This window comes from Plasmodium gonderi, assembly GCF_002157705.1.
Source record: "Plasmodium gonderi DNA, contig: Chr13, whole genome shotgun sequence".
NCBI classification, from domain to species: Eukaryota; Apicomplexa; class Aconoidasida; order Haemosporida; family Plasmodiidae; genus Plasmodium; species Plasmodium gonderi.
The window spans coordinates 1,766,808-1,779,434 of record NW_021628938.1 but is presented as its reverse complement, the minus strand read 5'-3'; the positions used below and the strand labels follow the sequence as shown (position 1 = coordinate 1,779,434).

The 12,627-nt window shown below is 29.0% G+C and overlaps 3 protein-coding genes across 3 annotated transcripts; 2 read left to right on the top strand and 1 right to left on the bottom strand.

The window, feature by feature from the left end:
- Window positions 1–785: 785 nt before the first annotated feature.
- Window positions 786–2,217, top strand: PGO_133250 (hypothetical protein, conserved; the record flags this gene model as incomplete). The annotated part of the gene is made up of 2 exons (XM_028689841.1): window positions 786–1,844; window positions 2,035–2,217. The coding sequence occupies 2 exons, from the start codon at window positions 786–788 to the stop codon at window positions 2,215–2,217; spliced, it is 1,242 nt and encodes a 413-aa protein (XP_028545642.1).
- Window positions 2,218–2,546: 329 nt separating this feature from the next.
- On the bottom strand, window positions 2,547–7,447 carry PGO_133240 (hypothetical protein, conserved; the record flags this gene model as incomplete). Its single annotated transcript, XM_028689840.1, has 15 exons — window positions 2,547–2,657; window positions 2,804–2,926; window positions 3,160–3,267; window positions 3,511–3,681; window positions 3,992–4,161; window positions 4,460–4,515; window positions 4,783–4,856; window positions 4,952–5,066; window positions 5,239–5,355; window positions 5,492–5,628; window positions 5,750–5,838; window positions 6,058–6,311; window positions 6,586–6,829; window positions 7,082–7,195; window positions 7,378–7,447. The coding sequence occupies 15 exons, from the start codon at window positions 7,445–7,447 to the stop codon at window positions 2,547–2,549; spliced, it is 1,953 nt and encodes a 650-aa protein (XP_028545641.1).
- A 2,447-nt stretch (window positions 7,448–9,894) lies between these two features.
- On the top strand, window positions 9,895–11,307 carry PGO_133230 (glutamate dehydrogenase; the record flags this gene model as incomplete). The annotated part of the gene is made up of 1 exon (XM_028689839.1): window positions 9,895–11,307. The coding sequence occupies one exon, from the start codon at window positions 9,895–9,897 to the stop codon at window positions 11,305–11,307; it is 1,413 nt and encodes a 470-aa protein (XP_028545640.1).
- Window positions 11,308–12,627: the final 1,320 nt, after the last annotated feature.

Here is a 12,627-nt window from a genome sequence, read left to right as displayed (position 1 = left end):
TGCATAATTGGGATATTCGATCATCTTCTTTTTTTCTTTTTTTTCATTTTTTTAATTGTGATATAGAGCTATAAACCATTTGTTGCGTTCAGATAAACCTCTACAAAAAAAGAAAAAAAAAAAAAAAAAAGATATTCCTCTTTTCATATAAATACATATATGTACTAAAGAAAAAAAAAAAAAAAAACTATCACAGTACATTGCCACTCACATTGCTTGATCAGCTTAATAAATTCATTCATCACAATTTTATCCTTCTCAAAATTGTTTTTTTGAAAAATAGAGAATACATTCAACAAAGATTTTGTGACAAGCTTAGGTAGATTAGTTAATTGCTACTTTCTACATTTACATAAATTTCACAAAAAAGGATAAAATGAAACTAACATAACTCTGAAAAGCTTAAAAAAAGAAAGAAAAAAAAAAAAAAAAAAAAAAAGAATAAAAAAGATCCAATAAATTAGGTATTTATTATACCTCCTTTTTTATGACACATTTGCCGAATTACACTGAAGCGGGTACTCAGACACTTATTATTTAATCTACACTTGTTGTAAAAAAGGGAGAAAAAAATGTGTGAACAAGTAAAACTCAATCCTGTGAGAATAAACATAAAGCGGCGAACATAAACACAAAACGGGAAACGTGCTTGCACTTAACACCATACAACTGTCAGTAGTAAAAGGAGGGAAACATATACGCTACATTTTTCATTTTTGAAAATGTAAAGTAAACGCTTATTACCTTTACGTCGAATTAGAGAAAAAAAAAAAAAAAAGCATCAAATGAAAAAACTAATAAACACATTCTTACCCTATTACACCCACAACAATATCTTGACTCCAAATTTAACTTTAAAAAGAAAGGCAGATTTTTTTTTTTTTTATTTAGACCGTTACATTTATTCCCCCTTATTAAATACATTGTTGAGAAACAAAAATGTGATAGAAAAAAATAGAATAAAAAAAAATATTACGAAAATAATAGAAGACAAGTTGAATTTAACATTTCGACGTAATTACAATGTAAGTAATGGAAATGATGATAGCAGCGAATATCTTGATAAAGGTGTACGTAAAAATTATGACACAAATAAGGATGTAAATAACGATTTTGTTGTCAAAGCAGATGATGAGATAAATGCCATATGGCCAGAAGGAATTCCTTACGTGACGCCATTAGAAATAAAGAAAAACAAACAAATGAAAAATGGAAAATATAACGTTATTTATATTGGGCATATGAGTATTTTAATTCAAAGTGCAAATTTTAATATATTAGTAGATCCTGTATTGTCTAATAGAATTGGTTTATTTAATTTAGTAGGAGTTAAAAGAACTATAAAAGCAGGAATAAGTTTGGAACATTTACCAAGTATTGATTTTATATTGTTAAGTAATAACAGATTTGATACAATGGATAAAAGTACGTTAAAAAAAATTGTTTTAAGAGATAACAGTATAGTTATTGGTGGTATGAATATACGAAGATATTTATTTAAAAGAAATTTCCCCGTTGTTTATCCCTTAAATTGGTTTCAGAAATTATCGTTTGAAAATATGTCTTTTTATTATTTACCCACCATAACGAATAGTCATCGATATTTTATTGATAAAAATGTATACCTACCTGGGTCTTTTTTAATTCATGATACTACAACAAATGGTTCCATTTTTTATTGTGGTCATTCAGCATATTCAAATCATCATTTTTTGCAAATTCAAAGTTATGTGAATACTGTTATCAAAAATAACACTATTGATTTGTCGATTCTACCAATTGGCATTTATAAACCAAGTGCATTATATTCCCATTTTCACATGTCCCCTCAACAAGCTGTACAGGTAATCTTTCCTCGATAAAGTTGTGAGTAACAATGCACTTGCATGTGATGACACAGGCGATCCTAGTCTAAATGTCTATTTATTTTTTTTTTTTTCTTCTATTCTTCCTATTCCGTTTATTTCTTTCATTACTTTTTTTTTTTTTTTTTTTTTTTTTTTTTTCACCCATTTTTGGCTTCTCCCCTTTTAGAGTCACATCGAGTTGAGAAGCAAAATGTCATTGGGGGTAGGAACGGATGTTTTTTGTTTAGGTGGGGAAAAATATAAAGAATCTACCACAGAGCTTGCGAATATTTTAGCTATTTACGAAAATGAGAAAAAAGAAAAAATTAATTTTGTTACATTACAACCAGGGCAGAACATTACATTGTAGCTTCCAAACGTGTTCATGAAAAGAAAGAAAGAAAAAAAAAAAAAAAAAGACAGACAAACGGAGATAAATAGATGGAGAAAGAGAGGTATACTACTCTGCTGTGTGCTATTATATGTTAACAAACATATGTAAGGAAAGCATGCATGTATCCTGTGTATACATGTACAAAGGAGAACCTGTTCTCAAAGTAAAATGAATAAGAACGACTAATTTTGATATGTTTCCTGCATATACAGCACATAAATTGAACTACTGTGAATTCTTTTTTTTTTTTTTTTTTTTTTTTTTTTTGTACATGAACAATCCCACGTAGATATACACTTGTCTGTCTATTCATATGCCGTGACCAAGGCCTTAAAGCATAATTTCTTTCTCTTGCTGTATTCCTTTTCCTTTCCAATTATATCAGTATTCATCTTTTGCAAATTTTCTTTTATCTTCTGAAAATGGAGATATACGAAATTTGTGGTCATATATACGAGTATATAAGTGCATATGCGTACATAAATATATCACTCTTTAAAAAGAAAAATTATACATTTTATTTTTTTTTCCAAAAATTCACGTAAGCATATGAATAATATACCTTGACAACTACTTGACTTTTTTGTAACATTTCACTAGAAGACAAAATGGAAGTCCCTTCTTCATATAGTGTTATTACTTCATTCTTGTTCATGTTAATTTTTTTAAGGGATTCAATTAAAACCTGATTTTAAGGTAACATGTGTTTATCAGTTTTTACATGAATACGTGGGCCTATGCATCTGCATATATGTATTCATACATTCACGTATGTGTGTGCACGTACTAAACGGATAGTAATTTTTTTTCGCGACTTTTAAAAAAAAAAAAAAAAAAATGGGAGGAGGAAATATATACTGAACGAAAAAGTAACTTTTCTCCTTGCCCACTCATACGATTGGGATGTATTATTATTACGTTAATTTCCTTTGTTAGCAGGTTTATTTCTTTTTCCATAATGAACATCATACTTTTCTGTTTCTTTTCATATTTTTCATGAAATTCATTTCGTCTGTTTTTTTGTTTCTGCATTCAAAAAAAAAAAAAAAAAAAAAAAAATGTATTGTAGCATTGGGTTTTGCCATTCAGCATTTTGCAATTTGGCACCTTGTTATGTTGCACTTTTCATTTTCGGGAATACACAATTTGGCATAGTTATGCAAAACCTTGTCGAAATATGTTTTTCTTTTAAAAGTAGCGATGGGGAGACGTTATGTTTCACATCTTATTTTGTCTATTTTTAATGCCCAATTTTTTTACGGTACCTACCTCAACCAGTTCTTTTATATTGTTGTCTATTTCGTTAAGGGTATTAGAAAAGTTTTTTTTCAAAGTCTTTTTAAAAATTTCCTTTTTTTCATTATGTCGGGAAATAATTTTTCGTATTATGACCTCGGTGTCGCTATCTCTTTCTGGAGTATTCTTGCTTTTCATTTGATTCTGTAGAAGGAAAAATAATAAAGGAATTTTTTTTTTTTTTTTTTTTTTTTTTGAAAGAATGTTTTAAGTGTTCATGGGTTCCTTAACAACATGGAGTATATTCAATAAATGCACGTTCATGATTTCCACGTTTATGTAGAATATATTCATTAGACGACCATGCATGTAGATTTTCATACATTTCTAACAGAACACAATGGTATTGTAATTCTTTTTCATTACAGTAAGAGAAGAACGAATAATTATTATTTTTGTTTTAATTTTTTTTTTTTTTTTTTTTAACTTATTTGAACTTGCATTGTTGTCATACCTGTGGGGTGACTGTGTCTAAATTGTAATCCAAGAGGAAACTTCTATTCACTCTTTTTTGTTTAAAATCCCTTTCACTTTTGCATCCTTTAGTATAATTTTTCTCGTCTGATGATACTTCATATTTTAATTTATCCTCTTTTACACTTTTTTCTTTTTTCTTTTTCTCAACTGAATGAAGTATTGGGTATAAAAATATGTGAAAAAAACTTGTATACAGTTAGTAATCATTTTTACAAGCGGTATTGATAAACTTTGTATGTACAGTCACGAAATTATTCTCATAAGGTCTTTTCTTTAAGTATAAAATGCACGAATGTGTATACACTCCTGTGCATGTTCATTTCGTCATTGTAATACAGGGAAGATATGCATTTGCAATCTCTCTCCTTCTTAGACCCCTGCAAGGGAACATATATGTCTCTCCCCAGTAGTTCTTTAATTTTTTAGAATTTTATTTCTCCGTAACCTTCCCGTTTCAGTGTTTCTAGTGCTTTCCTTGTGCTACTCTCAATATTTTTATCGCTGAATGAATTGTTCAATTTGTTATTATATCTTGTCCATTTTTGAAAAATTATCAATATAATACGTACGAATGATATGTATTGTCACGCGCCGTTTTTGCGTTTATTATAATATTGGCACATTGGTTTGCACTTTTTTTTTGCACAATCCTGTTATGTCTGATTGCTTAAATGGCATATAAGTTCTATGCCCACACGCACATAAAGAGATGTATATACAGGTATACAATTCCTTTTTTTTTTCTTTTTAAACTGTTGAACTTTATACTTCATGCCCTGGTCCTTGATAGACATAGTGGAAAAGAATAGAGAAGGATCTAGCTTCTCCCTTGTGTTCTTTACCTTAAAAGGAATAAGAAAGAAATGAAAATTTATATGGACAATAACTTCTACTCATTTTGCTTATTAGCATTCTCTTTTATCTATTTTGGTATTACTGTAGTTCCAGATACTCCATTTTTATGGTCCTTTTTGTCTTTATTACTATGATCATCCTTCTGATGACTTTGCCTATTGTTTTTTTTTTCTTCTTTTTTTAACTTTAAAGATATTCTTTTTTAAACAGGAAAAGAAAAATGAGAAAAAAAAAAAAAAAAAAAAAAAAAAAAAAAAAACACCTGTATATCTGTATATATATGCGGATATTTATTTTTTGCCATTATGGTCAATTTGTTCTTTTTTTTTTTTTTTTTTCCCACACCTCCACCCAACACCTAGTTCTTACTTGTCTAAAAGTTTCCTCAACTCTTTCTTGATTTCCTTCGAACATTTTTTGACATTCAATGACAGACTAAACTTACTAATGGTTTCGTGATATATGGCATCTTTTATGTCTTGCCCCCTGCGTAATCCCAAAGGGGAAGCAATAAAAATGTAAAGCGGTTTATTTGTTGATTTGTTGAATGGTTGAGTGGTTCAGTGGTTGAGTGGATGATTTGTTGAGTTGTTGAGCAATTGCGCGACAAAATGACCATTACCACAGGTTAAATATGTTCGTCTGGTCTATTATCGATTTGCAGTTCAAGGTGAATAAATTTTTGTTCTCAAAATATACTGAGGAGATATGATAGTATGGGATCTCGATTTTGCATTTTTCGTCTTCTTCTACATTATCCTAGTATAGTATGTAGAACAAACACGTATGTAGAAATGTTACGACAGAGGTGGAAGGGTAAATTGTTTCTATTTATTTGTTATAATGTTTTTCTTTATGGCTCGTTCCATATTAATTTTACATAGTAGAGAAAGAGGGAACATTTCCCCAAATAGCATAGTATGAAATCCTTGTTCAGGTGTTTTTTATTTCCTCTGATTATGAATGACCCTATCGAGTAATGGAAAAGGAATACGATTAATAGATTTGAAAAAAAAAAAAAAAATGTTGATAAAATGACGAAGCGAATAGGGAAAAATAAAAAAATGAAAAATCAACATATACAGAAAAATTCACAAAATGCAAATTACACTCCCTTTCCCTATGCACAATCTTTTAAAAGAGTTAAAAGGTAGGAAATGGAAAAAAAAAAAAAAAAAATTTCTTAACCATTTTCAATGACGCACTTCCTGTTTATGTAATTCTCCTCCTTCAGCCAATTTATACACTCCTCATCGAACTTAAAAATTTTTAAATTTTTCAACTTTTCTAACACTTTTATATCTGTATGAAAGCTTTTTATGTTGAATGTCGCAAAATCTATTCTTCTAAACGATCTCCATAAAATTTCTGTGTAGGAGACCTTCAATTCTAAATCATTTTCAACTTTTATCTTTTCAAAAATTTGCTTTGTTAAGGATAATCTGACAGTGTGTTAGATAGAAATGTAAAATTGAAAATGTGATAGATCGGGGTATGTATGAACACGTGTAGGTATATATCAAGTCAAATGAGGGGAAGGTAGATTTATTCACATGGTTCCATTTGAGTACATCACCCCCTCTGCAATTTTTGTAAAAGTGGTTAGATCCATGCGTTACACCTAACACACAGGACAGTGTAACTTTGCCGTTCAGAATTGTTCTAATATGTATATAGGTATATATGGGTATATACATATATATATGCATGTGTTACAGCTCGGTTGTAAAGGATGATTCTACTTTCCGTCTGAAGGAAGAATTGCTACAATTTAAAAAGGAACTTATCACTGAGCAGAGGTGACGCCTTAAAAAACTAAAGCTAAAAAAGTACATCCAGTTATCATTATCATAATTCGTGTATGATATTAATTTATTGAAAATGAATTCGCAAAATTTTATGGAGGTTCTTAGGTCTACATCAATGCTTTTCTTTTCTTCAATGGTGTTTTCTAGTATAACTACAGGTGCAGCAGTGGGGAAAGAACGAGCACAATTGTGGAAAATATATGTAACCTCAACTTTTGCTTATGTATCTACATTTTCACGTGAATCTGTGTGATGGCTAAATGTACGCATTTATTTAAGCTTATAAGGAAAACAGAAAAGAGAGAAAAAAAAAAAAAAATAATAATAATAATAATAATAATAATAATATAAAATAAAATTTTTGCCCCTTAATTCAATATATAAAATTATAATGCATGTATTACTAATTTTATCAATCACTTCCCACACGACGGATGATAAAAAGTAATCGTTATATCTTTCGAAAAAGTAGTCTAATATTTCTATTAGTGTCTTTAAATGTTGACTGTTGATGTTTTCTAGGTCGAGGTAATTAAAAAAAAAAAAATAAAATAAAGGAAAAAGTAATGTTTGGTCAAATTTGATACAGGTGTCCAAATGCTTTATTAAAATTAATTGTGGATATGCAAAACAGTATGTATGTATGTATACATATGTATATTTATGTGCATACACACGTTCTTGCATTTCTTTATATTACCCTCATACTGGCACAAATTTTTTAACTTTTTGGTTTTTAATAAAATAGTATCCTTGCTCAATTCATTCATTATCATAGACATTTGTGTTCATTATTTTATGAAGCAATAAATGATATAGTGTTGTATTATTATACTTTATCAATTTTATATTACATATTGGAAAGTATGTCTATTTGTTAAGAGCGCACACTTTTTTTTTTTTCTTCTAAAAAAAATTGGCTATTTTTCTTATATGTCCATGTTCGAAGTGAAACGTGGAGAAAAGCTCCTTTTTTTTTTTTTTTTTTTTTTTTATTTTTCTTTCATTTTTTCCTTTTCCTAACCATAATGATTTTATTGAAAAAATATTTTTGAACAAAAAGAAAAGAAAAGAAATTGTTCTGTATGCCGAAAAAAATAAAAGGTTGCTTATCACATACCAATCGTTGTAGATACACTTTTCAGTACTTCTTTTTTTTTTTTTTTTTTTTTTTTTTTTCTTGGCTAAAAAATTGACTCAAGGAGTTTTTGTGACACAAAAATATGACACACATAACCATCCAACATTAAAATTTCCTCATAAACTTAACCCATTTTTTGCTTTAATAAAAAAAAAAAAAAAAAAACCTTTAATATTTTGTGTGTTTTATCATAGAGCGGATAAGAAAAAAAATACAAATGTGTAACTCATTAGTAGATATAAAAAGAAAATATGACAAGTGATAATTGTTCCATGTGAGAGGTGGATCAAAGCATGCATGTGTCTGTATCTGTGCACATAAATAGAGAAAAAAAAAAAAAAAAAAAACATATAATTTAGAACGGTTTACACAAAAGGAGGAGGCTAATATATATGTGTAAATGTTACAGGGAAGCAGTAGCAGTAGTGTTACATTACATGCTTTGTGGTTTTTTTTTTTTTTTTTTTTTTTTCAAGTATGCATAACGAATAGCCACAAAAGCGATTTAGGAGTTGTGAGTAATTGATGAATATTTCGGTGTTTTAATGTTATTTAACGATTTGCGTAATTATAATAAGAAGAAGGCTAGGATTAGTGGCTTACATTGGATGTAGTCCTTAAATGACAGTGTTTCGAGAAAACTAAAATTTTCCTTTTTCCTTTTTTTTTTTTCGGAGGTTATGGTTGGGGCTGTCTTCTGAAACGCTCGATCCTTATTCTATCTACACTTATCATAGGAATATTTCCCCATGAAAGTCAAAATCTACTACTTTTAAAATGTACTGAGACAAATAAATAAAAGTAAAATGAAAACTTAAATCCTGTAAATTATGCAATAAGATGCAAAAACTAATACCTTTTAAACGTAGTATAATAGAGTAAAAACGATGTAGCTTAAAAAGGAATATCCACAAAAGTGCCAAAAAAAAAAAAAAAAAAAAAAAAAAAAAAAAAAGTACAGTTTCTTAAAAAGAAAAGCATGCTTAAGTTTTTTTGTTTTTGTTTTTCTTTCTTTTAATTTTATATTTTTCCTTATACAGACGTTCTTTCTTCATGTATTGTGTTATCAAAAGGAAGGAAATGTGTATGTGAAATCTATCTTGTATAGGAAAATATATTTGTTATATAAAACACAGCACAAGGTTAATATCATTCGCGAAAGAATACACATTAGTAGAATCAATTAACTTTTACAGTCACGCAATACCCTTTTGTTATGTTGTCACTGAATATTTTGTTCACCTGAATTATTCCAAAGTTCATATTTTTGTGTTTGTGCGGGTATATTCATGCATGTGTATCCTTATCCTCATTTTCGGATATGTTATATGCTTATTTTCGTGTGTTCACAAACAAGTGCTTTCATGCTTCCGTTCTTACATAAAGTATTCATTATTTACCATACATTGTATTTTTGGTACCCTGCATTATTTAAATGTTGTTCCAAAGTGTGCATAAATTAATACTTTTAAAAAAAAAAAAAAAATATATATATATATATATATATATATATATGCATATGTTTATGTATATATAAAATGTACATACATGCAAAAGATTAAATGAGAAGAGCCTCGAAGTAGCACAAAATTCAAAGAACGAAAATATTTATAATAACACACATGCGCAACCACCTTTTTTTTTAAAAATAGTTAAGCATAGTTCATATTAACTTACACAAATAGAATTACAGTTTATTTATGATCCCCTTCCCTATAGCATTTTTCCTTTTTTCCTTTACTCATTATTCCCCAACATTTTTTTTACATGTATTGATGTATTATTCCTTTTGAGCTATTTTGTGCAATTTAACGCATTTATTTCGAGTATGTATTCATTTATAAATATATATAACATACATATATATGTGTGTAATTAAGAACCCAAGCACACTTCCCTATTTTAATCTCTTCTTTAATAAATTGTTTTAAAGCATTGTTCAGCGTTACTTTCCTTATTGCATGGTCATTTTAATCCATTTCTATAATCGTGTTTTTCTCGATTAGACAATTAGTTAAATCTTTTTATTTTTTTTTTTTTACATCACTTGGGACATTTTTAAGAGCATTTCGAACAATGGAAAAACAACGTGATCCCACAGGACGATTCATTTTGATAGATAAAAGTGCAGGAAACTATGAAGCCTTGATTGAGCAAGAAATGAACAAGATTTATGAACGTGTAAAAAAATTAGACCCCAATCAATCCGAATTTTTACAAGCATTTCACGAAATTTTGTACAGCTTAAAACCGTTATTTATGGAAGAGCCCAAGTATTTGCCAATTATAGAAATGTTATCAGAACCTGAGCGAATCATACAATTTCGAGTCTGCTGGATTGATGATAATGGCATTCAAAGAAAGAACAGGTGTTTCAGAGTTCAGTTTAATAGTATATTGGGTCCGTACAAAGGCGGATTACGATTTCATCCATCCGTAAATTTATCAATTGTAAAATTTTTGGGATTTGAACAAATATTTAAAAATTCGTTAACAGGGTTATCACTGGGAGGGGGAAAAGGAGGCTCTGATTTTGATCCAAAAGGAAAATCAGATAGCGAAATTTTGAAATTCTGCCAAAGTTTTATGAATGAATTGTATAGACATATAGGACCATGTACAGATGTACCTGCAGGAGATATTGGAGTTGGTGGAAAAGAAATAGGTTATTTATTTGGTCAATATAAAAAATTATCGAATAATTTTAATGGAACTTTAACAGGAAAAAATGTAAAATGGGGAGGATCGAATTTGAGAACAGAAGCAACAGGATATGGATTAGTATATTTCGTGTTAGAAGTTTTGAAATCTTTAAACATCCCAGTAGAAACACAAACAGCAGTAGTTAGTGGTAGTGGAAATGTTGCCCTGTATTGTGTTGAGAAATTATTAGATTTGAATGTGAAAGTTTTAACTCTAAGTGATAGCGATGGATATATAATGGAACCAAATGGCTTTACAAAGAATGATTTGGAATATATAAAACATTTAAAAGAAATGAAAAAAGGAAGAATTAAGGAATATATAAATCATTCTTCAACAGCTACTTACTATCCTAATGAAAAACCTTGGGAAGTTCCATGTACATTGGCCTTTCCATGTGCTACCCAAAATGAAATAAATCTTGAAGATGCAAAAATTTTACACAAAAATGGATGTATTCTGGTTGGTGAAGGGGCAAATATGCCATCAACAGTTCATGCTATTAATTATTTTAAATTAAATAAAATTATTTTTTGCCCTTCAAAAGCTTCAAACGCAGGAGGCGTAGCTATTAGTGGTCTTGAAATGAGTCAGAATTTTCAATTCACCCAATGGTCAAGAGAGGATGTAGATGAGAAACTAAAAGAAATTATGAAAAATATTTTCAATACATGTTCAGAAAATGCTTTAAAATATACAAAAAATAAATATGATTTGCAAGCTGGTGCTAACATAGCTGGTTTTTTAAAAGTTGCACAATCGTACATTGAGCAAGGTTGTTTCTAGTATATGGTATTAGGGTTTACTACTCATACGGTAAGAACCAATTCTTGTGTTAGGTGCGTATTATATTTTTTCACCATTTGGTATCTATTTTATGGGATAATCTCGTTAATTATCATCATCATGTTTGCCTCCCTATCAACTTCATTTCCACTTTTCCATTTATTCAATTTCATGACATGCTTTAAAAATTTAGTCGCAATTGATTCGAACCATGCCCTGAAAAAGTATATACCACTGATCGTGCATTTGCGTTAATCACATTAACAGAGTTATTGATTTTTCTCAACATCAAGTCGTGCTACATATCGTTAACGTTACTATACGTGAAAATAAGGATAAATTTATTTTCACTCGATTTAGCATGTGCATGTGTGACCCAACTTTCTCAAATTCGTATACCTGTTACATAAACAGATTGCTTCATTATTCCCAATTTAAATACACACAGTAGTAAAAACTTAGCGAAATTTGAAAAGAAGGATTAGTCTAATTTTTGCACCATTTAACCAGCATGCGTAGTACCCAGATCAGTTGGGTGTAAGCAGGCCGGATTGTACATATATAAGTAGCCTCCATCAGTTTTCTTGGCATATTTAAGAACCAAAAAAACAAAAAAAAAACAAATATATATATATATATATATATATATAATATAATAAAATTATGCAAAAATGAAAATCAAAATTCATCGTACCTGCAAAGCTCCTTTAGTTCATCCCTTTTGGGCACATTTTCTGGCAGCATTGGTTTCCCATTCGATTGAAGCATAATACCCGTGCGAGCAGAAGCGAAAGGAGTACATACAGCTGACATATATGGATACACCCTTTATCATACAATTTTTTTTTTTTTTTTTATAAATGTAGACTTTATTTCATTTTTACTTTATTTTTTTTTTAGATTAATTCATAAATATATGCTTGTGTGTGACAATTAAGGTCTTTATTTAGGTAAGAAGGTGTGTGGGGGAGAGATAGAGGTGAGAATTAAATAAAATAAGAATAAAAAAAAAAAAAGCAGTAAATATAAAATAAAATTAAACATTTATTGCAATTCAGGTATGAGAAAAAAACGAAAAGTGCGGAAAGGGGTATCATTTTGCATGTATAATAGAATAGACAAACGATTCATCGAAATGGGTTTACGGAAAAAAAGAAGCAGATTAGAGACAAAAAAAAAAAAGATAAATAAATTAAATCAAACAAATCAAACAAATCAAACAAATCAAACAAATCAAACAAATCAAACAAATCAAACAAATCAGACAAATCAAACAAATCAAACACGTCACATAGATCAGATAAATCAAATAGATCAAAC